The sequence below is a fragment of the Petromyzon marinus genome, unplaced genomic scaffold (genome assembly GCF_048934315.1).
Source record: "Petromyzon marinus isolate PM22_M1 ecotype Great Lakes invasive population unplaced genomic scaffold, UKy_Petmar_22M1.pri1.0 PM_Scaffold_171, whole genome shotgun sequence".
NCBI lineage: Eukaryota > Metazoa > Chordata > Hyperoartia > Petromyzontiformes > Petromyzontidae > Petromyzon > Petromyzon marinus.
Window position 1 is genome coordinate 87,118 of NW_027423137.1, and position 22,151 is coordinate 109,268.

The 22,151-nt window shown below is 45.7% G+C and overlaps 2 protein-coding genes across 4 annotated transcripts in view; both read right to left on the minus strand.

Moving 5' to 3' along the window:
• Positions 1–11,145, minus strand: part of LOC116937419 (uncharacterized) — a 37,407-nt gene extending 26,262 nt beyond the window's left edge. For 2 of the 3 annotated variants that reach the window (XM_076063726.1, XM_076063723.1), the window contains exon 1: positions 10,939–11,145. The gene's annotated coding sequence lies outside the window, so the exon portion shown is untranslated. Of the gene's footprint in view, positions 1–3,345; positions 3,466–10,938 lie in introns of those variants that run through there. The other variant, XM_076063725.1, reaches the window with a different exon arrangement.
• A 2,656-nt stretch (positions 11,146–13,801) lies between these two features.
• LOC116937274 (interferon-induced very large GTPase 1-like) lies at positions 13,802–20,205 on the minus strand. The gene has a single exon (XM_032944344.2). The coding sequence runs from the start codon at positions 19,011–19,013 to the stop codon at positions 14,601–14,603; it is 4,413 nt and encodes a 1,470-aa protein (XP_032800235.2). The 5' UTR covers positions 19,014–20,205; the 3' UTR covers positions 13,802–14,600.
• Between the last annotated feature and the right edge of the window lie 1,946 nt (positions 20,206–22,151).

Here is a 22,151-nt window from a genome sequence, read left to right on the forward strand (position 1 = left end):
ATGGACTCTCACACACAGACATATACTTTAGATACACACACATGGAGTTACACACACATATAAACTCACACACACGCATTAACTTACACACACATCGAGTGACACGCACACATGTATAGACTTACACACGCATGTGGACTAAAACACACACACACACACATATGGACTCACACACACATACACATGGACGTACATACACACATTGACTGACACACATAGACATACAAACACACATTGACTTACACACTGACATGGAGCCATGCACACACATCGACTAATACACACAGAGCGACTGATACACACACTTGGACTGATACACACACACAAACACAGGGGTCGGGAACCTATGGCTCGCGAGCCAGATGTGGCTCTTTTGATGATTGCATATGGCTCGCAGATAAAACAAAATATTCTCACTTGTTTTAATCCATCCATCGATTTTTCACTGCGCATGTCCTGTTCAGGGCTGCAGGAGCAATTGTCCATTATTTTAATTGTATGATACTGGCCTACGTTTGCCGTTGCTGGGTAAAACAGGTAAACACCCCCTTTTGAATCAGTCTGAGACTGCGTCTGCTCGGTCATTAGCTCAAAGCTAACCCTTCGACGAAGAAGATGGCGAAAAGAAAAAAAGACGACGAGTATCGTACATTTCAGGACGAATGGACCGAAGAATTCGCCTTTGTGGAGAGAGCAGGTTCTGCGGTGTGTCTAATTTGCAATGACAAAATTACATCGTTGAAACGGTCGAATGTAAAGCGGCACTTCGACACGCGCCACGCTACCTTTGCATCAAAATACCCTGCGGGAGACAGCAGAAAGAAAGCGTGCCAAGAGCTTCTGAGCAGGGTGCAAGCTAGCCAGCAGCAACTCCGCGTATGGACCCGGCAAGGTGACTATAATTCGGCTAGCTTTGCTGGTTCTTTAGCAATAGTGAGGAACGGAAAACCATTCACAGATAGCGAGTATGCTAAAACGTTCATGCTGGATGTAGCCAATGAACTTTTTGATGATCTTCCGAACAAAGACAAGATAATCAAACGGATACAAGACATGCCTCTGTCGGCAAGAACTGTTCATGATCGTACCATCGTGATGGCAAACAAAGTGGAGGAAACGCAAGTGAAGGACATAAATGCAGCGCCGTTCTTTTCTCTGGCTTTGGATGAGTCAACAGACGTGAGCCATTTGTCGCAGTTCAGCGTGATTGCAAGATATGCTGTTGGTGACACACTGCGCGAAGAAAGTCTTGCTGTTCTGCCATTAAAAGTGTCCACAAGAGGTGAGGATTTATTCAAGTCTTTCATGGAGTTTGCTCAAGAAAAAAGTCTACCTATGGATAAACTTCTCTCAGTGTGTACTGATGGTGCTCCGTGTATGGTGGGGAAAAACAAAGGATTTGTGGCGCTTCTCCGTGAACATGAAAATAGACCCATCCTAAGTTTCCATTGCATTATACACCAGGAGGCACTTTGTGCTCAGATGTGTGACAGGCAGTTTGGCAAAGTGATGTCGCTGGTCATTCGTGTGATCAACTTTATTGTTGCCCGAGCCTTAAATGATCGCCAGTTTAAAACACTGCTGGATGAAGTTGTAAATAACTATCCTGGTCTGCTTTTGCACAGCAATGTGCGTTGGTTGTCAAGAGGGAAGGTGCTTAGCCGTTTTGCGGCTTGCCTGAACGAAATCCGGACTTTCCTTGAAATGAAAGGCGTCAGGCATCCTGAGCTAGCCGACACTGAGTGGCTCCTCAAGTTTTACTATCTCGTAGATCTGACTGAACATCTGAACCAGCTCAACGTGAAAATGCAAGGCATTGGAAAAACAGTGTTATCCCTTCAACAAGCTGTATTTGCTTTTGAAAACAAGCTGGAGCTTTTCATCACGGATCTTGAAACAGGTCGTTTACTACATTTTGAAAAACTGAGCCAATTTAAAGATGCATGCACAGCAAGTGAGCCCATTCAAAACCTTGATCTCCACCAGCTAGCTGGCTGCACATCCAGTCTCCTACAGTCCTTCAAAGCACGCTTTGGAGAATTTCGTGAGCACACTCGTCTTTTTAAGTTCATCACCCATCCAAACGAGTGTTCACTGAACACAGCCGACCTGAATTACATCCCTGGTGTCTCCGTCAGAGATTTTGAAGCAGAAGTGGCTGACCTGAAGGCCTCAGACATGTGGGTGAATAAGTTCAAGTCACTGAATGAAGATTTGGAAAGAATCACACGACAGAAAGCGGAGTTGGCGAGCAAGCACATGTGGACAAAAATGAAAAAACTCCAACCCGAAGACCAGCTGATTCTCAAAACTTGGAACGCGCTTCCTGTCACATACCACACACTGCAGCGTGTGAGTATTGCTGTATTGACCATGTTTGGATCTACGTATGCATGTGAGCAGTCATTCTCACATCTTAAAAACATCAAGTCCAACCTACGATCACGTTTAACGGATGAAAGCCTCAACGCTTGCATGAAGCTTAACCTCACCAAGTACCAACCCGACTACAAAGACATCAGCAAATCCATGCAGCACCAGAAGTCGCATTAATGGTGAGTGTTATAACATTATTTAAAAGAATAAATTCAGAGGCTTATTATACTGACATTTAGTTGAATTCACTTTTAAAATATATTATATGGCTCTCACTGAAATAAATTTCCAAATTTTTTGCTTTCATGGCTCTCTTAGTCAAAAAGGTTCCCGACCCCTGCACAAACACATTGAGGTACACACACACACATCGTGTGTGTGTGTACACACACACAAACACATTGGGGTGGTGGGGGGGAGAACGTTACACTTTGATGAATTTACCTCAGCGTTGTGTGTACATTTTTTGGGGGATTTTGAACGCGAATGAGAAATCCCCCCCACTCTCCAGTGACGGCTTGTGTGCGTTGCCAGGGGCAACTCTTGTCAGCGTTTCGCGCATGCGAAAAAGTGTGCTTTGTATCGCGCCGGGCGGCACAACTAAGTAAATAAATAAAAATCGCACAAAAACGCGATTTTAACTTCTTTAAAGTTTAGGGATGGGAAAAAGGAATAGCCTATTCCCACCATGAGGCTTGGGACGTGCCGCCCGGCAACATTTTTTCGTCGTAAACCCCACCGTCCTAGAGCCAAATCCCTCGCAAGGACACGTACACAGACGGACTGAGGGACAGAGGGACAGACAGACAGACAAAAAATGCCTTTTATAGGTAAGATTAGCTTATATACCAGGGCCCAAAAAATATGTCAAAACTACTCTTAAAAATCTAACAGCAGTGCATACCGACTGTGGTGGTACCTGATATCACTACAGTAGTACATGCTGACTCTATAGCACAAAGTACTCACCTGACAGAGTGGCGTGATGAGGTTTAGTCCCGTGCAGAGTCTCCGGCCTCGCCTAGATTGTCCAGCCGGCCGAGGAGGCTGGGGCTGGGCTGCTACCCGACCCCCCCCCCCCCCCCCAGCCACGATCTCCCTGGCCCCTCTGCAGTAATATCTTCGGCCTATAGTGGTAGCGATTTAGTGCGTTTTTTGTGCGCTTCCCATCTATTTATTTATTTATTATAACGTGCCCGCCCATACCAACTCACGTGCCTTTGGTGGGGGGGATGGCTCATGCCAAGTTGCACACCTTCGGTGGGAGTGAGGGGGACATTTTCTTTCGCGTTAAAAATGCTATAAATGTCCCCCCCACCACGATGCGTGCCGTTATTACTACTATACAGTCGCTAGATGCTACCACTATAGGCCATAGATATTACTGCAGAGCGGCCGGGGAGATTGTGGCTCGGAGTGAGGGGGGGGGGGTCAGGGGTAGCAGCCCAGCCCCAGCCTGCCAAGGTGCCACCTCAAAGCAGGTACCACCACAGTAAGCACTGCTGCAGTGAAAGCAGGTACCACCACAGTATGCACTGCTGTAATCATAGCAGGTACCACCACAGTATGCACTGCTGTAATCATAGCAGATACCACCACAGTATGCACTGCTGTAATCATAGCAGGTACCACCACAGTATGCACTGCTGTCATCATAGCAGGTACCACCACAGTCAGTACACACTGCTGTTACGTTTTTAAGAGTTGTTTTGAAATATTTTTAACACCCGGGCAACGCCGGGTACTTCCCGCTAGTAGCTTTGCGGAGCTTCTCCAGACAGCGTCCTCGATCCTTGCCGAGCTGCATCCCCTATCTTCAGCAGCGAAGAAGGGAGTGGCGGAGTCGTCGGGATGGAGCGACTCGGCCACCATTTCACAAAAGGTGGGAACGTCGACGGCGCAGCCCGCGCTCACGGCAGCCATTTTATCAGAGCGCAGTGCCCGCCAAGCTCGAAGCGGAGCCGTCCTCGCCGATGGACATCCCGTCTCTCCGCCATCTACTGCCTTCCATTAAATAATTAGTTGCCGCCAGCGTCAACTGGGCGGCGTTTGAGAGGCGATTTCTCACCAATGCCGACTTGGCGGGATGGACGGAGGCGGAGGTGTTGAGAGCGCTGCAGGCCGCCCATGACGATGATGCCTGGGCAGCATTCCTCGCCCTCCCACCGTCTGAAAGATCCACCCTCACGCAGGCATTCGACTAGATGGCGGCTGTTTTGGAGCCCCCGTTGAACACCCGTCAGAAGTTCACTGTAAGACAAAAAGGGCAGGGCGAGTCGGATCTCGCCTACCGTAGCGCGCTTTTGGCGCTAGCAAAGGCCGCGTTCCCTGAGATGGACCATGACGGTCTTGACGCCTCGGTCCTCGAGAAGATGCTGGGAGTCGCGAAAGACCTCCATACTGTGCTTCCCGCCGAGGATGATGAGGTGTCTTCACTCAGGATCACCAGGTGCATCCAGGCGCAGCAAACCCTGCGGCGTGACAGGGTGTTGGTGGCGTTCACCACATCCTCCACAGAGCCGGAGGCCCGTGCAGATGCCAAGCCTGCTCCTGCTCCTGCATGCTCACTACACCGGCGCGGTGGCAACCATCGCGGTGCGGACGATCGGAGGAGGGACGACCGGCGACAGGCGAGGTCTTCATCATCCCAGTCCAGGAGTGGCCAGCTCGTCTGCTACAACTGCGGTTTTGCCGGGGCATGTCCAGTCAGGTTCCTCGGCGGCGGCCTCCAGCACGTCCGCTTTCCTACGAATCTCTGCTTCTTAAGGCACTGCACGATTGATCCTCTCACGTGGCGGCTCATGTCGGCCTCGCGTGCTCTGGACATGGAAGACCCGACGGTCTGGCCTACTGCTCTTCGTGAGGAGCCGGTTTCGTCTGGTCGATTATGCATTCCCCTGGGGCCATTCAGGGCTGACAGGCCCAACCCGCCTGGAGGCCCGGATTCGTGGACTTGCTCAAAGACTCGGGTTGCATGATCCCCGCATGTTGCACACTCCCATGCCGTCATAGGTTGTTGTGCTCGCGTGAGTCATGGCGAGTATTTGGTTGATCCTGCTCGCCATTGAGCTCACGAGTGTTGTTACATGTTGCGGGTAGGAGATGTTGATTGCGGGGACTCTGCACATCACAGTTGTTGTTGGTTTATTGTTCGGTGTTGCATTTTTTTCCTCTCTGTCTTTAAATTGTACAGGTGGGTTTGGGTATTTATTTGGTTGTTCTGTTATTATTGGAGCACACGTTGCATTATGTTGCGTACATTTGTTCATCAGTTGCTTCATTGAGGGGGAGTTGGCAGCCGGGACGGCTGAGTGCTACGGAGGGGGGGGGGGGGTGTAGTGACTGGGAATGTCACTGTGTGGTGCCGGGCCTGCAAGGCCACAGCTGGAGTTATATTGTTGTGTGTACACCCTGGCCGTGAGGTGTAGTACCAGCCATAGTGGGAGCGTGGGTGAACGCTGGTTAAGTGCAGTGGCACCATGCACAGCGTGCGGTGCGGGCTCCCGCTGAGAGAGCGATAGTGTCAGCCCGGCTGGGGTTACGTTGGGGGCATGATGCTCTGGCTGACCTGGGAACACGTGACCAGATAATACTGGTGGGGGGCCACTAATGGAGGGGGCCAATGGGTGGTCACATGGTCCGGGTAGAACTTTCGAGAGCCTTCGGGCAAGGGCGAGAGGGATCGAGAAGGTGGGTGGGGTGAGAGGCAGAGACAGCCCCAGCCCGGCCCAATATAAGGGGGTCCCTGAGAGGGGCTCGGGGTTCTTACTGTTGGAGAGACAGGAGATCCACGTCCAGCTTGAAGAAGCCTCCAGCTACGTGGTCCAGGACCCAGCTTGTGGTCCGGACCAGGATTGCGAACCCATCGAGGTGGTTTGCCGTAGCGTGGTTAGTTGGGTGGTCACCACCCTAGAGTATGTTGTGTTGATAGCTTAATAAAAGTGTTGCTCCCTCAGACAACGTCTGCGACTCAGTTGGACTCACTACACATGTACACAACATTTTAAGATGCACAGTTAAGTAACACAATGCGCATCATAGCTGTAACTCTGAAACAGACACCAATCCCCTGAATTCCATGTTCAGGCAAACATTCTGCTACCAAATATCTACGTGCAAACTGCAAAGGAGTGTACACGTTTTCTTGCCAATGACCACAAATTTAATATTAGGAGTGATATTGTCTATTTTGAGTGTCATAGCTCCTTGTAAATATATACGCATTCCCTGCATACTGAAAGTCGGAAAAAATCTAATGACGAAGCCAAACAGCACCAGAATGTTCTTGTAAAGCCGTAGAATATTTTGCTTCCCAGGAATTAACCCAAATCATGTAGCAGAGGGGGGACACGTTAATGGCAGGACAAAGAGGATATAACCCACGCTTGGGCAAGAAGTGACCCCGGAATATTTCTGAGAGAGAAATTTACGGGCGGGGTTTGGCATCAGCGTCTCCAACAGGATGCAGAAGGAAGGGCCAATGGCAAAACACCAGATACCGCTGCCCACAAGAGGGTAAATAAAGTGCAAAGAGACAAGAATGTCCCTTGTCGTTTTAACGACTGTCTTAATTAAGAAACCCTGGTTCCTGGAAAGTTGAAACGTTGAAAATGTCAACCACAACATATGAAAAATCGTAATGAGGATCCAACCAAAACCATCACTTTACCGTACATTGCAGGGGATACCAAAAAGATTTCCAAAATTTTAAACAAACACAAGATCCAGGTTCGTTTCAACACAGTACACAAAATCCGTGATTTAATCCCATCTGTACAGGATGTGATTCCTGACATGCAATACCCTGGTGTCTACAAACTGAGTTCTGGTTGTGGCAGCAGTTAAATTGGGGAAATACAGCGACATGTCTCGGACCGCATTCGTGAACACAAGGCAGATCTGAAACACGGTAGGATCAATACCAATGTCGTTGCCGATCATTGTTTTAACGCTGTGGGCTCACGCAAAATTGATTTATCCAAGATGGAGGTACTCTGCAAACCTACCGGCTACCTTCAGAGATGTGTTCATGAAGCCATCCAGATACATAAACACAGACACAACTTCAACTGAGAGGATGGGTACAAACTGAGCAATCATTGGAAGGACGTTATTAACCAGGTAGTCTTAACTGACTGTAATGTTTTTATCCTACCTACCTATGTCAGCTGTTTATTTCCGACTCTGTGTCTCTCTCTCAATGCCTCTGTCTTAGATATATCATGCTCACATGTCCTTTGCATTGCACTCTCATGTCTTTGGATTGCACTCTCATGCACACATGTCCTTTGAATTTGTGGTACTACATGCCAATCTAATGATCGGATGCATGTTTTTATCAACATCCAATTATCCATATATAATTGCCATGATGTCTGGGTTAAGCATATATATTTTATAATGGATTATGGAAGTTCGGATTGGAGTATTTACCCGAAGGATCATTCACAATAATATAAATAATGCAAAACATACCAATTTTCTACAACCAAAATTTGTATATTTATTAAAAGGATAAAACCAGAGCCATGCCTGACTGCATTTGTCTTAGCAGTGACGATATTTACATACTTCACCAGGTATTTATATTCATTCCAAGTCGACCTAGTGCGGGGGTGGGGAGGCGGCCCTAGACCATGTTCAGATAACTGCCACCTTGTTGATTGTGAATGGGAATTTAGCTCAGAAAACCAGGCTCAATAGGAGAGGGGACAAACAAACACATTAACACCCAGATAGAGACAAAGGCCGTTTCACAATGAAACACACTGGCTAAACACACGCACACAAACACCACATCTCGGGGCTAACTCGTATGAGAAGACAGACATCACAGGGGGCAATTAAGTGGGTCTGTGTTTGCACAAGTCTTGGGATGACTATCTGAGGGAGTATGATAGGGGTTATGACATCAGGTGCCAGGATATCTGCTGATCCAAAACCAGGGACGACGTCAGGCTGTCACAACGGATGCACCACGTGTGCAAGAGGTGGGACGAGATTCGGGCCTTAATGTGTTTTAGAGAATTAATAAAATAAGCTAGAAATTCCTAAAAAACAGCACACAAAATCATACAAACCAGTCCTGCAGAGACTCCGGGATTTGCCCTCGTTACTGGCAGTAGAGTTGAGTTTTTGATTAGGCAGGCTTCCAGGATCGCTGAAAGTGTTATTTTACTTTTTCTTTATATATTTTGATTCACTTGCAGAGTCAAAGACTTAAATAAGTTGTCCTCAGAGGTGTGATCGGTTACGTGGTTGAGTAAAATTGTTGATAAGAGTTGCTGGTGGCAAGGGACCTTGGACAGTAGTCCTCATGCTATTGTTCTGCGAAGGAATGTTCTATAGAATTATTTACTTAGCCAAGATATCAGAGAACTGTCAGCAAAACGCTTGTGGCGGCAAAAAAAAACAACTTTCCCACGTGGAAACTTGAGTTATACACCAAAATAGAGTGTGCATCAAATATTATCCAAGCTATAGACTGGAACAGTTTTGTTCATTCTCAATTCAACCTGACATGGTACGAGGTGTAGAGAGGCGAGGAGTGTGAGCAGTCACTTGCAGGCTGCTGCATACCCAGCAGCGTGGCCGCCAGCTCTGTAACACTACACCTTCTCTACTGCTGTACCACTACACCTTCTCTACTGCTGTACCACTACACCTTCTCTACTGCTGTACCACTACACCTTCTCTACTGCTGTACCACTACACCTTTTCTACTGCTGTACCACTACACCTTCTCTACTGCTGTACCACTACACCTTCTCTACTGCTGTACCACTACACCTTCTCTACTGCTGTACCACTACACCTTCTCTACTGCTGTACCACTACACCTTCTCTACTACTGTACCACTACACCTTCTCTACTGCTGTACCACTACACCTTCTCTACTGCTGTACCACCACACCTTCTCTACTGCTGTACCACTACACCTTCTCTACTGCTGTACCACTACACCTTCTCTACTGCTGTACCACTACACCTTCTATACTGCTGTACCACTACACCTTCTATACTGCTGTACCACTACACGTTCTCTACTGCTGTACTACTACACCTTCTCTACTGCTGTACCACTACACCTTCTCTACTGCTGTACCACTACACCTTCTCTACTGCTGTACCACTACACCTTCTCTACTGCTGTACCACTACACCTTCTCTACTGCTGTACCACTACACCTTCTCTACTGCTGTACCACTACACCTTCTCTACTGCTGTACCACTACACCTTCTCTACTGCTGTACCTCTACACCTTCTCTACTGCTGTACCACTACACCTTCTCTACTGCTGTACCACTACACCTTCTGTACTGCTGTACCACTACACCTTATCTACTGCTGTACCACTACACCTTCTCTACTGTTGTACCACTACACCTCTACTGCTGTAACACTACACCTTCTCTACAGTTGTACTACTACACCTTCTCTACTGCTGTAACACTACACCTTCTCTACTGCTGTAACACTACACCTTCTCTACTGTTGTACCACTACACCTTCTCTACTGCTGTAACACTACACCTTCTCTACTGCTGTACCACTACACCTTCTCTACTGCTGTACCACTACACCTTCTCTACTGCTGTACCACTACACCTTCTCTACTGCTGTAACGCTACACCTTCTCTACTGCTGTACCACTACACCTTCTCTACTGCTGTACCACTACACCTTCTCTACTGTTGTCCCACTACACCTTCTCTACTGCTGTACCAGTACACCTTCTCTACTGCTGTACCAAAAACACCTTCTCTACTGCTGTACCATTACACCGTCTCTACTGCTGTACCACTACACCTTCTCCACTGTTGTACCACTACACCTTCTCCACTGCTATGCCACTACACCTTCTCCACTGCTGTACTACTACACGGTCTCTACTGCTGTAACACTACACATTCTCTACTGCTGTACCACTACATCTTCTCCATTGCTGTCCCACTGCACCTTCTCCACAGCAGTATAAAATATATAGTTAAAATGCATATGCACGCATCCTTTATTCAACCCCTGAAATGTGCTTATACCCAAATAAATAACGTGCTGACCCATAACGTGCTGACCCATTACAAGCCAATTTGTAAGGGTTGTCACGTAAACAAGGCAATTCGTCAATAGTACCACACACCGGTGTGTTGGAGAGCCAAGCACAACATTTACAATCCGAGTACAACGTTTCGCCAGTAATTACAACTATCTAATCTGAGTACTCCAACACACCGGTGTGCTGTACTAGTGACGAATTGGCCACGTTTTGTTTCCGTGACAAACCTTACTAGTTAGATGTGTCGGGTGGTGACAAGTTTTAACGACACATTTATATAGATATGCCATCTAACCCCAAAAAACCTCTATTATGGATGATATTGGTCGCGAAAGACTACGTGTTAAAACGTGCTGCCCCATGTCACTCCAACACGTGTCGTGCTAAGAACATGAGACGTAACATTAACCATCACATGCCATGAGCGATCAACTGCTGGATGAAGACTTCCCCGAGCCATAACCATCTCTCACGTATCTGCGACGCGAGAATCCTCCCAGTACCTGCACACGGGATGATTTCATCGCTCCATCTCCTCTCAGACTTATTCTGTTCTTGGTTGCCTCACGTACTTTGGAGTTGTACGGCACTGCAACACTCAAGAGAGCCTCGCATTGCAAAACGCTGCTGCTGCTGTGTAGAGAGGCGTCGAGAAACGACTGACACCTCTCCCTTTCAACGGCCAAACCGGTTCTGTGGGATTTTTCCCCACATTGCTTGAGGGTGTGGGCGAGTGCCGATGGGTTGCGTAAATATTACACTGGTTCTAGATTTGAAGCTTTCTTGACTGCAAGGATCCATACTCTTTGGTTTTATTCGGTAAAGTCACGTAGGTAAAAAATAAAACAACAAAAATCACGACGTTTCGGCCACAACACAAGTAGCCTTCTTCAGGTGAAGGAACATAACTGTCGGGACGACAGAGCTTCAATGAACACTGCTAAGATTCGTGGCGTCTTTTTAAGCTGGGTGAGAGAAGTGAGGCACTTTGACAAAGGAGTTTACATATCAAACAGGAGAATTTAGCATTGAAATAGCTGAGGGATTAGCTTGTGACTGGTCACAGAAATAGCTATGTTAAAGTTAAAGTTTACACATCCACAGAGGCACCTAGTACATGGACGCCAAAGGGGCTGTGCTACCCAACTATCATACAGTAAACCGATGTAAAAAACTAAGTCTAAATTACATCAATATAATAAATGTACTCAATATCTTCTTCAATAAGCTGAGCTATTAACAGCAACTGGGTATACACTTCGATGGTGTGAAAAGGGAATTTTAAGAGCTGCGAAATTTTGGGGTACCACTACTTCAAAAAAAATATATACTGTACCATTGAAAATTAGTTTACTGTTTGGTTCGATTTAGAATATCTTTCCAATGGTTGCTTAATTTGAAACCATCTTCTCGGTTGAAATTGTGTCTGTGTTTGTAAATCTGAATTGCCTCGTGAACAAATCTCTGATAAAAACCCGTGGGTTTTCAAAGAACCTTGGTATCGGAGAAAATTATATCGTGATCACCCACAGCATTGTAACAGTTGTAGCGCCGTGAATTCACTCGGACGACAACCGTCCCTTTTTTCGCCGTCACTTTCATTCCATCATTCCGTACACACAGTAATTCTCTCCGTGCTCCGCCAACTCGGACACTCCGATTTACTTCAGCATCGTCCGTGCATCCCCTTCCACACACAGTGTTTCTTCGCCGATCTCTTCACACACAGTGTCTTCCCTTCCACACACAGTGGTTCGTCTTCTATCCCTTCCACACACAGTGGTTCGTCTTCTATCTCCTCACACACAGTATCGCCACTATCTCTTCACACGCAGTGACTTCCATCTATTCACACACAGTGACTCTATCTCCGCTAACGCTGACTCTCCCTATCGCTATTTACTGTCTTTGGGGTCCGGCTCTCTATCTATTCTTCCATAACATTTCCAGCTGTCTTCTTCGTATCTCTTCACCTCTCGCCAACAACTGCCCAGCAACGACTCTCCAGCAACAACTCCCCAGCAGCAACTCTCCAACAGCAACTCCCCTCGGTTCAAACCACCTCGCGTTTTATCCTCTCTCGCATTAGCCTTAATTAATTGTCACGTGGCTCGCTGGCCGTTTCCCGCCAGCCCGCACCTGTCCCCTTCATCAGACATTCAGACGCCACCACTTAACGCTAACAGCCTCTCGACCAATCACAGCCCTCGTGCCACGACTCCCTTAATTACTTGGGTTTGTTTACGCCACTCGCGACTCGACCACCTGTTCGACCTCGTGTGACCCGTTCTCCTTGTCTGTCTGTATGTACTGTAAATGGCCAATTCCTATGCGCATTATCTACTCCACTACACAGTGATCAGCTACGGCAGAATAATTCGTTCTGCCGTGTTTCAAATCTGATTTGTGCTCGCGAATTCGGTTAGAGACATGTCCCTTAGTCTCCCCGATATAGCAATCGCCGCAGGTACAATTCAATTTGTAAACCCCCGGGTACTGTAAGTCAGGAATGACATCCTTCACGGATGGGATCAGATCACGAATATTGTGTACTGTATTGAACCGGACCTATTTCAATGCTAAATTATCCTGCTTTGATACGTAAACTCTTTTGTCAAGACGTTTCATGCCTCTCAACGAGCTTAAAAGACACTCATTATATAGTTTAGTGTATACCCATTTGCTTTGTGATTAATAGCCCAGCTTATTGAAGAATATATTAAGTACATTTATTATATTGATGTAATATAGACTTAGTTTTTTTCATATCGGTTTACTTTATGATAGTTGGTAGTTGGAAGCCTTTAGCGTCCATATACTAAATGCCTCTGTTGATAGGTAAACTTTTACTTTAACATAGCTCATTCTGTCACAAGCTAATCCCTCAGCTATTTCAATGCTAAATTCTCCTACTTTGATACTTAAACTCCTTTGTCAAGACATTTCATGCCTCTCACCGAGCTTAAAAGACACTCATTATATAGTGTATTGTATACCCAGTTGCTTTGTGATTAATAGCCCAGCTTATTGAAGAATATATTAAGTACATTTATTATATTATGTAATATAGACTTAGTTCTTTTCACATCGGTTTACTGTATGAAAGTTGGGTGGTTGGAGGCCTTTAGCGTCCATATACTAAATGCCTCTGTTGATAGATAAACTCTGACTTTATCATAGATATTTCTGTCACAAGATAATCCCTCAGCTATTTCAATGCTAAATTCTCCTGCTTTGATACTTAAACTCCTTTGTCAACAGGTTTCACGCCTCTCACCGAGCTTAAAAAGACGCTACGCATCTTACCAACGTTCATTGGAGCACTGTCGTCCCTACAGTTCTGTTATTTCACCTGATGAAGGCTACTTGTGTTGTGGCCGAAACGTCGTGTTTATTTTATCGTCTCATTTTATTTTATTATTATATTCTCATTCTACGTGACTTTACTGAAAGAACCAAAGAAGATGAATCCTTGCAGTCACGAAAGCTTTAAATCGAAATTTACGTCTGTCCTGTTATTAGTAATATTATATCCTATTCTCCTCTTGAATAAGATGACTCCTAAGGCTCCAAGTCCATTTCCTATACATGTCTTCAAGTTTGCTGTAAACTGCAATCTCGTGGGAGTTATTGAAGCTAAACACAAAGTCTTCTGAAAGCAATGCATTCCACAAATCTTGGATACGATTTTTCAATTCTGATATTTTTAAAACCTGATTTTTTGTCTTTATGATGCTGTCTTTAAGTTTTTTTTTACATGTTGAAAGTAGCTTGGATTTGACGGAGCCATTGGAGGATCGTCTTCTCAAAAGTGAGAAAAGAAATGGATCTGAGAGTTAACGTCGAACCCAATCACCTCGTTAAATGATATAGTTTTGTACTGCTCCTGTTCTGCAGCCGTGCGAGTCATCTCGTCTAACGTATCCTGGAAGAGTCTCCTTCCATCCATGACATTTTATTTTACAGTCACATCCCCGACGTTTTGATGGACAAACACACAGCTTGGTGACAACTTCAACTGCTTCATTTTCAGAAATGCCTGCACAGCGATCTGTATTATGTTGTGCATCTCAGAGGGATTCTCTCCAAAAGTAATGATCACAGTCATGTTTGCAAGGCCGATCACAAATGTAGCCAGTTCATTGTCAAGAGTGTGTGTCGCATTTCATAGCTCTGGGGCACAGAGCCCTTCTGTGTCGACTATCAACACAAAGTCATATCCCAGCTCATTGCTGAACTCTTCGTCCACCTTCACCAACTGCATGTGGACCCCTCGGGTGCATCTCCCAGCACCCACAGGGAACTGGAGACCGAACATTGCATTCAGCAGCGTGGACTTGCCACTGCTCTGTATGCCCAGTATGGAGAGGACAAATAGTTTTTTGTTCCCAATTTTTTCAATAACTTCATCCAAAACTGAGCAATTCCAAGTGAGGGGGACATGTGAGGCATCATCGTTCATGAGTTCAAGAGGGAACCCAGAGAGCATCAAATCTGCTGCGATGCCTGGCAAAGCAGCCGAGGGCTTGTCAGCTGTGCGCGGTGTCTCTGACGCTTCATAGATCTGCCCAACTTCCCTGAAAAGGTGATGGATTCCAAAAGAGGATGCCTCACGTTTTTCTGATATTCGTTCCAGCTCTGCTTGTTGTATAGACAGTAACCTACTGCCAATAACTGTTCTCCTGGACTCAAGTATTCCTTTCGGAGCCTGGTGATACTCCTGATGAAGTTGTGATATGCTACCTGCAGACAGGTTATCTAAATAGATTTGTAGCCAATGCAGTGAGTATTGTTTTACTGAGTCTGCATGATGCCCCATATTATCAATGAACGATCTCATTAATTTATTGAGAGGAGATGCTTTGTGAAGCTGGGCTTCCCGTATTGATTGTTTTTCAATTGCAATGTTGTCCCTGTACTCTTCCACGCTTTGGTCCCCCTCTACTCTCAAGCGAGCGAATTCTTTGTCTTTCTTGCACCACTCGTGCCACAATTTACCTTGAAGAGGCAGAAAAGTCTCCTTCATGGAAGACAATGGCTTGTCCTTCAGAAGACTCAATAAGACGCCTGCCATAGACTTGCCTTGTTTACATTGTTCATCATCTTCATCAACACTGAAGCCGCACTGTCTAGCGATGTCTGAGCAATCATTAATTGTAACCGTTTGTTTTGAAGTGGCCAACATATATTTGATAGTTGACTTCAATCCATCCATTAGTTCAGCCTCATTTCTATTCTTGACACCAATTTTTACCTTTGTTTTATAATGTCCACCCAAGATTCGTTCTTTGTCAGCCCAAAGGCAAAGTAAAGGCTTTGAAGAATTTAGACAATCTACCAAAATGCTTTTAGCTTCATCATTGTTATCACAATCTGACATTAATATCACGTTGACAGTGGATATCTCGAGGAGAAACTGCACCTGCTTTTTGTGCTCTCTCGCATCTCCATGGAGATTTGTGAACGCTATGCAGTCATTAAAGACGTCATCATCCCTCCCACCTGGACAGTACCAGGCGATCTCTGTGACTCCTTCCATTAGGAGACCATTCTTGCTGCTGCCTCTGCAGTGTCTATGAAAGAAAACTTCATTCTTTTGCTTTCCAAGCAGAGAGTTCAGCATCTGAGATTTCGATGCGGGTGATTCACCAAACCTAATGAATGACACTAGAGGAGTGTCAGCGTTAACAATCGCACAGAGGTTGGTTTGCTGTGTCTCAGTAGATGCAGCACGGGATTTCCAGCTCTTTTTAATCTGTCGGAATGCCCATAGAGGGAATTCTATTTCTGAGCTACAAGGATTTGGAACTAAAAGCGGCAGTGCAAACTGGCAAAACGAGAGTTTGGTGTAAATGTGCTGCCTCACAAAATTGTCTCCACAATGAAAAATTGCCATTTGCAAATCCATTGGGTGAACATGGCTTCGAGTTTCTGTCGTAGACCAATCTTGACTACTCACAATACCATCATGGTTAAAAAACTTTTCATAATTAGAGTTTTCATTCTGCATGGTTTCATTGTTTTCATTTTCACCCAGAACACTAACATACCGTGCGTCGGAGTCAAACATCATCAGTTTCTGCAAATAATGAAGAACAAGTTCTTCCTCTGTGATTGGGGCTTCTTTAAGTATTTCTGACTTAACAACACACATATGCTTTGTATGCATTTTTTTCGGGTAGTATTCTTGAAGCCTCAATATTTTACACAGATTCATAAACGTTTTCATCCCCTCTGTTTCACTCTCAACCTTCGATGTCTGCGAAGGAGCCAATGTGATAGTCAGTGTCCCAGCAACAAAAGATTTCAAAGTTTCCTCGAGTCGGTTCCAATCAATGGGGCCTCCATCATAGACCAGCACCACGTTTGATACTTCGGTGCAGATGTTTGCATCCAAATAGGATTTCATGAACGTCAGATGTTCCTCTTTTTCCAGGGGGGTCCGTGAATTAGACTGTACTCCTGTAGTCAAACCGTTCAAGAGGACGTACGCCTGAGCCTTGAGAGCACTTTGAGATTTGAGAGCTGAGTACTCGCTGTGTGCCGCGTCCACTTGGTGCTGAAGGCAGTTAACGTCTTCATAGTCGAGGAGGCGATCGAACGATCTCTCCTTTGTACGGAACCCTGAAGCAGCAGCACATGGAATGAACAGGAGCTCCTCCTCCATCCGCTCCATTTCTCGGAAGCACCGGCAAAGGGAATTGAGGGAAAATGTGATTTCATTGGTTCCCTTCACCTTTGCTTCATTCAGTGCAGTTTCAAAAGTCGGTGCATCCATCGCTTCTTTTAATTGTTTCTTTGTTTCTGTAAATGTCTTGCCAAGGGCATTTAGCTCAGCATCAAGGACCCTGACTGTATCAGACCCATACACCCACTGCGTTATCGAGGAGCGCTTGGGTAAGTTCTCCACTGCATAGATGTTGGGTTCCAATAGGTACCGCATTTTTATTTTTATCCATTCGGTTTCGTCACAAGAAGAGTGCTTGTATGCCGATACAATCCGCGTCAAGAATTCCTGAAGGGCTGGGTGTGAGAGACACGTGTCAATCCAGCTCCTGTTAGTTTTTGTGCATTCATACTTCTGTTTTAGATCCGCCAGCATTTCCAGATGAGTGCCATTGTCAGATTCTTTCCACTGCTTCGCATCTTCCATTATCGATTGCGCTTTGACATTTATGTCAGCCAATTCATCCTCTGGATAATTATGTACTTCTTTTTTTGTTAAAATGGTGTAAGCTTTTTGAAGATCACTGACCAACTTCAGGACATCTTTAAAATCGCATTTATGATTGGACCGGACGATGTCCCATACTGGTATAAACCTGATTCCTCGGTCGATGAGAGACCATGTCCTATTGTTGACAACAATAGCAGATTCCCACTGAGGGAGATTATGTACATCAGGATTACCCCCTGTTGTGGTTACAGTCATCTGTATCACATCGGTGAGCACCGGGCTGTAATGTCCAGAATCACTTGGAGCTGGCTCAGTTGTCATTGCAGTACCTGTATCAGTCGTTGTACTACTGCCGCAGTCGGCACCAATGTTTGGTTCGAATAACTCAGACAAGAGCAGTTTTATTTCATCTTGCTGATGTAAACTGAAACCTTTAGCTGATGCCTTCCTCCAAAAAATTCCTCCAAATTGGAGAGGACCCTCGTTTGCGTGAGAGCCAAAATTGTGGAAGAATTTGCAGCTCATGCTGGAAAACACGTTGCTTTTAAAATCTTCCTTTGTATTTTCCAACGTATTCTCAATCATTTGTAGCTCCTTCAGGGCTGCTTCAGACAGCCTGAGTTGTGCCATATGAAGATTACCTGAGGCTAGGGGCAGGTACGTAAACTGTGTCCTGGAAAGATAGGAATGATCAGTCTGAGTATTTTGCATTTCCTTAAGATTCATTGATTTGACTTGCATTAAGGCTGGTTTTCTACTCAAGGACGAGACGCATCCTTTCTCGGAGACAGTGCTGCTGAAGCCCATGACTTCCATGGTCTTCCTGAACATGGATTCATCATTGAAAGAAATAAACTCGTGTTGTTTTGTCTCTGACCTGCCGACCAGACCCACGAGCCGGAATGTTTGTGGGATCGTCAAGAGTTTTCCTCTCTTTTCTAATGCATCCTCTAACTTTCCACTCATATAAACCCCCTCTAGAGCAAGACCCCCTGATGCGTTTTGTAAAATCTCTGTATCTGACAAACAATGTGTTGAAACAGATGGACATATTTCTTGGGCAGGCTCGTGAATTCTCTCAGACACGACAGAAGGCAACAGATTATCAATTTGTATATGTGGAGCCAAGCTCACTGCCTTTTTAGCACTGACAACACCATCAGCAGCAACAATGCCAAGCATTTTATAAAATGCTCGCTTTTCCCACTCTTTACGGAAATGTGAGTCCAGTTCTCTGCTGTCCTGCTGGTCGAGGTGAAGCAGGGCCTGTGCATTAGAAATGAGCAGAACCTCACGCAGTTTCTGTTTCCAGTAAACTGTGTCAAGACCCACATCTCTGAGCTTTTGTGCAAGTTCATCGTCAGCCTGGCTTCTGCATTCCTCTTCGTCCTCTCCAGACATCGCCTAGGGAAAGGCACGTTATTACAATTACAATGTTTTACAACAAAAACTTTAAAATGGTAAAAAATATAAGAAACTCGTCAGAGAAGTGCGTTGTAAAAACATAAATGATAAGTGCATGCACATCATGGCAAGGGTACACAGTCGCTGTACCTCTCGTTGCCCAGGAACCAGATAAATAACATTGTGAGCACATACTCTTTGGTTCTATTGGGTAAAGTCACGTAGGTGAAAATAAAATAACAAAAAATCACGACGTTTCGGCCACAACACAAGCGGCCTTCATCAGGTGAAGGGACGAGACTGTCTGGAGGACAGCGCTGGAGTGGAAGCTTTAAATCTAGAATTGTGAGCACAATGAGCCATCGATCAGCCTCCCATATGTACATTCCTGTGGTACAGCGATGGAAAGCGTGTACACTGTACGACGTATAACTGTCTTTGACCATTAAGTATGTATGTGTAATGAGTCCACCGGATGAAAGTTGAGATGAAACACTCCTCTTTATTTTCAACATCAGCTCACGCTGCGTGTGACCACTCAACTCAAAATCCCAACAGGAAGCGCCCCAATCGCCCTGCCTCTTTCAGTGACGTCACCACTCCCCTGCTGGGCGTTTCTCTCACACTCCGCCTTCTCTTTTCGTTCGTGACGTCATTTTAACAGTAACCTGGGATCCTCCAGATCGTGTAAGTGTAATGACTGAAAATTACCCCAAGCCAAGGTGCAGCCTAACGGCTATTAAAAAAATGAACCAAAGTATCAACAAGGTTTAATTTCGATTTAAAGCTTTCGTGACTGCAAGGATTCATCTTCATTGGTTCTTTCGGTAAAGTCACGTAGAATGAGAATAAAATAATAAATTGATAAAATAAAATAACACAATAATATTCTCACGACGTTTCGGCCACAACACAAGCGGCCTTCATCAGGTGAAGGGGACGAGACTGTCTGGAGGACAGCGCTGGAGTGAGAAAGCCACGCTGAGATCACGACCTTTAAGCTGTGTGAGAAGAAACAAAGTGCCTTGACAAAGGAATTAGCATATAATTTAGCATTGAAATGGCTGAGTGATTAGCTTGTGACTTGTCACAGAAAAGGCTATGTTAAAGTTAAAGCATACACATCCGCAAAGGCACCCCTTGACAAAGGAATTAGCATAGAATTTAGCATTGAAATAGCTAAGTTAAAGTATACACATCCGCAGAGGCACTCCTTGACAAAGGAATTAGCATAAAATTTAGCATTTAAATAGCTGAGTGATTAGCTTGTAACTGGTCACAGAAATAGCTATGTTAAAGTCAGAGTATATGCATTTACCGAGGCACCTAGTACAAATCAAACAGGATAATTTAGCATTGAAATAACTAGGCGAATTTAGCATTGAAATAACTGAGTGAATTAGCTTGTGACTGGTCACAGAAAAGGCTATGTTGAACTTAAGGCCTATACATCTGAGCTATTCACAGTAACTGTGTATACAATACAATATATAATGAATACTATATAGTGAACCAATAAAAAATACTAAAATATAAATTACCTCAATGTTATCAATAAACTCTATATTCTCCAATCAGCTAAGCTACCAACAATAAGTCGTTATATATCACAATGCTATATGGCGAAAAATGGGTGGATTCTTACCCTCAACTTTAGCAACACGGATAGCTGGCTAAAGTGGCCCCTCGGGATAGAGTCATCTTGTTGAGTGACTTCAATGCCCCAGTTGGTCATGATGCTGGCACCTGGTCTGGAGTGATTGGTAGGTATGGGCCAGATCATCTGTAAGATGCACCTGCCATTATTCCACTTCAGTGGTGGGTGTACACCCAGGACCCCATTCCAACCTAAGGTGGTCTGGTCTCAGCTAGCTGATGGAAGTTGCAAGTGAGAATTCCATCATCGCTTGCGGCTGGGGTTGGCATCGTCACCCACTCCTCCTGTTGTCGACGGTAAATGGGCGAGGTTTAGAACTGTGACGCATGCAGCTGCAATGGCTGCTTTTGGTACGCGGTCCAGACCTCCCCAGAGCCCTGGCCGCAGAGGAGGTATTCCGGATGGTTGAGAAAAAGCGACAGGCCCACTCTAATCGTCTACAGCATCCCATGTCAGAGAATGAGGAGGCTTACCACAGCCTTCGCTCAGAGGTTCGGAGAGCCGTGAGGTGCTGCAAGGATGGGTGCTGGTCGCGGATTGCTGAGGAGATGGATTCTGCCTCAATGGCCCGCGATCACAAATCCCTATTTAACGCCATCAAAAAAGTAACTTGCAGCGCCACACCTATTACCATCATTAGGGGAAAACACGGTGATCCAATCTCCGACCCCCAGGAACAGGTTTGCAGTTTTGCTGAGCATTTCTGTGAGGTCCTGGGGGAGGGGAAATCCTTCACCCTGGAAAACATCATGGTACAAAGTGGGGATGATCCTGCTGAGGTTGCGGTGCCTCAAATATTGGAGGAGGAGGTCACCCCCTGTGAGTAGCTGGCTGAGTGGCATCCGTTGAGGAAGTACTGAAGGCGATCCAGAGTCTGAGACCAGGAAAGGTGAAATGCTGAGGGAGGATGGCGTTTGTGCGCAGACTGCCCTACATGACATCATAACAAAAGTCTGGGCCACTGGACGGGTTCCGCAGGATTGGAAGAATGCCCTGGTGGTCCCCCTCTTGAAGAAGGGGGACCGCACAGACTGTAACAACTACAGGGGCATCTCACTCCTCAGTGTGCCGGGAAAGGTCCTGGCAAGGATTATTCAACATCGCCTTGCCAGGCACGCTGAGGAGAGGCTTGCGGAGCCCCAATGCGGTTTCAAGAAAGGGCGGTTGTGCACAGATACCACATTTTCTGTCGCTCTGCTACAGCAGAGGTGTAGCGAATTCCAGCAAGACCTACATCTCTGCTTTATTGACCTGGTCAAGGCCTATGATACCATAAGTAGGCCTGGACTCTGGGTTGTTCTTCGTGCTTTTGGAGTACCTGACCCTCTGCTCACGATCATTAAGGACCTTCATAGTGGTGAGTGGGCCCGGGTAAAACTACGTGGCAGGGAGTCAGAGCCATTCCCTGTATACCTTGGGGTGCGACAGGGATGTCCTCTGGCTCCCACATTATTTAACATCTATTTTGACCACGTAGT

Coding starts and splice junctions, on each gene's coding strand:
- LOC116937274 (XM_032944344.2), bottom strand. CDS start 19,013: ATGTCTGGAGAGGACGAAGAGGAATGCAGAAGCCAGGCTGACGATGAA.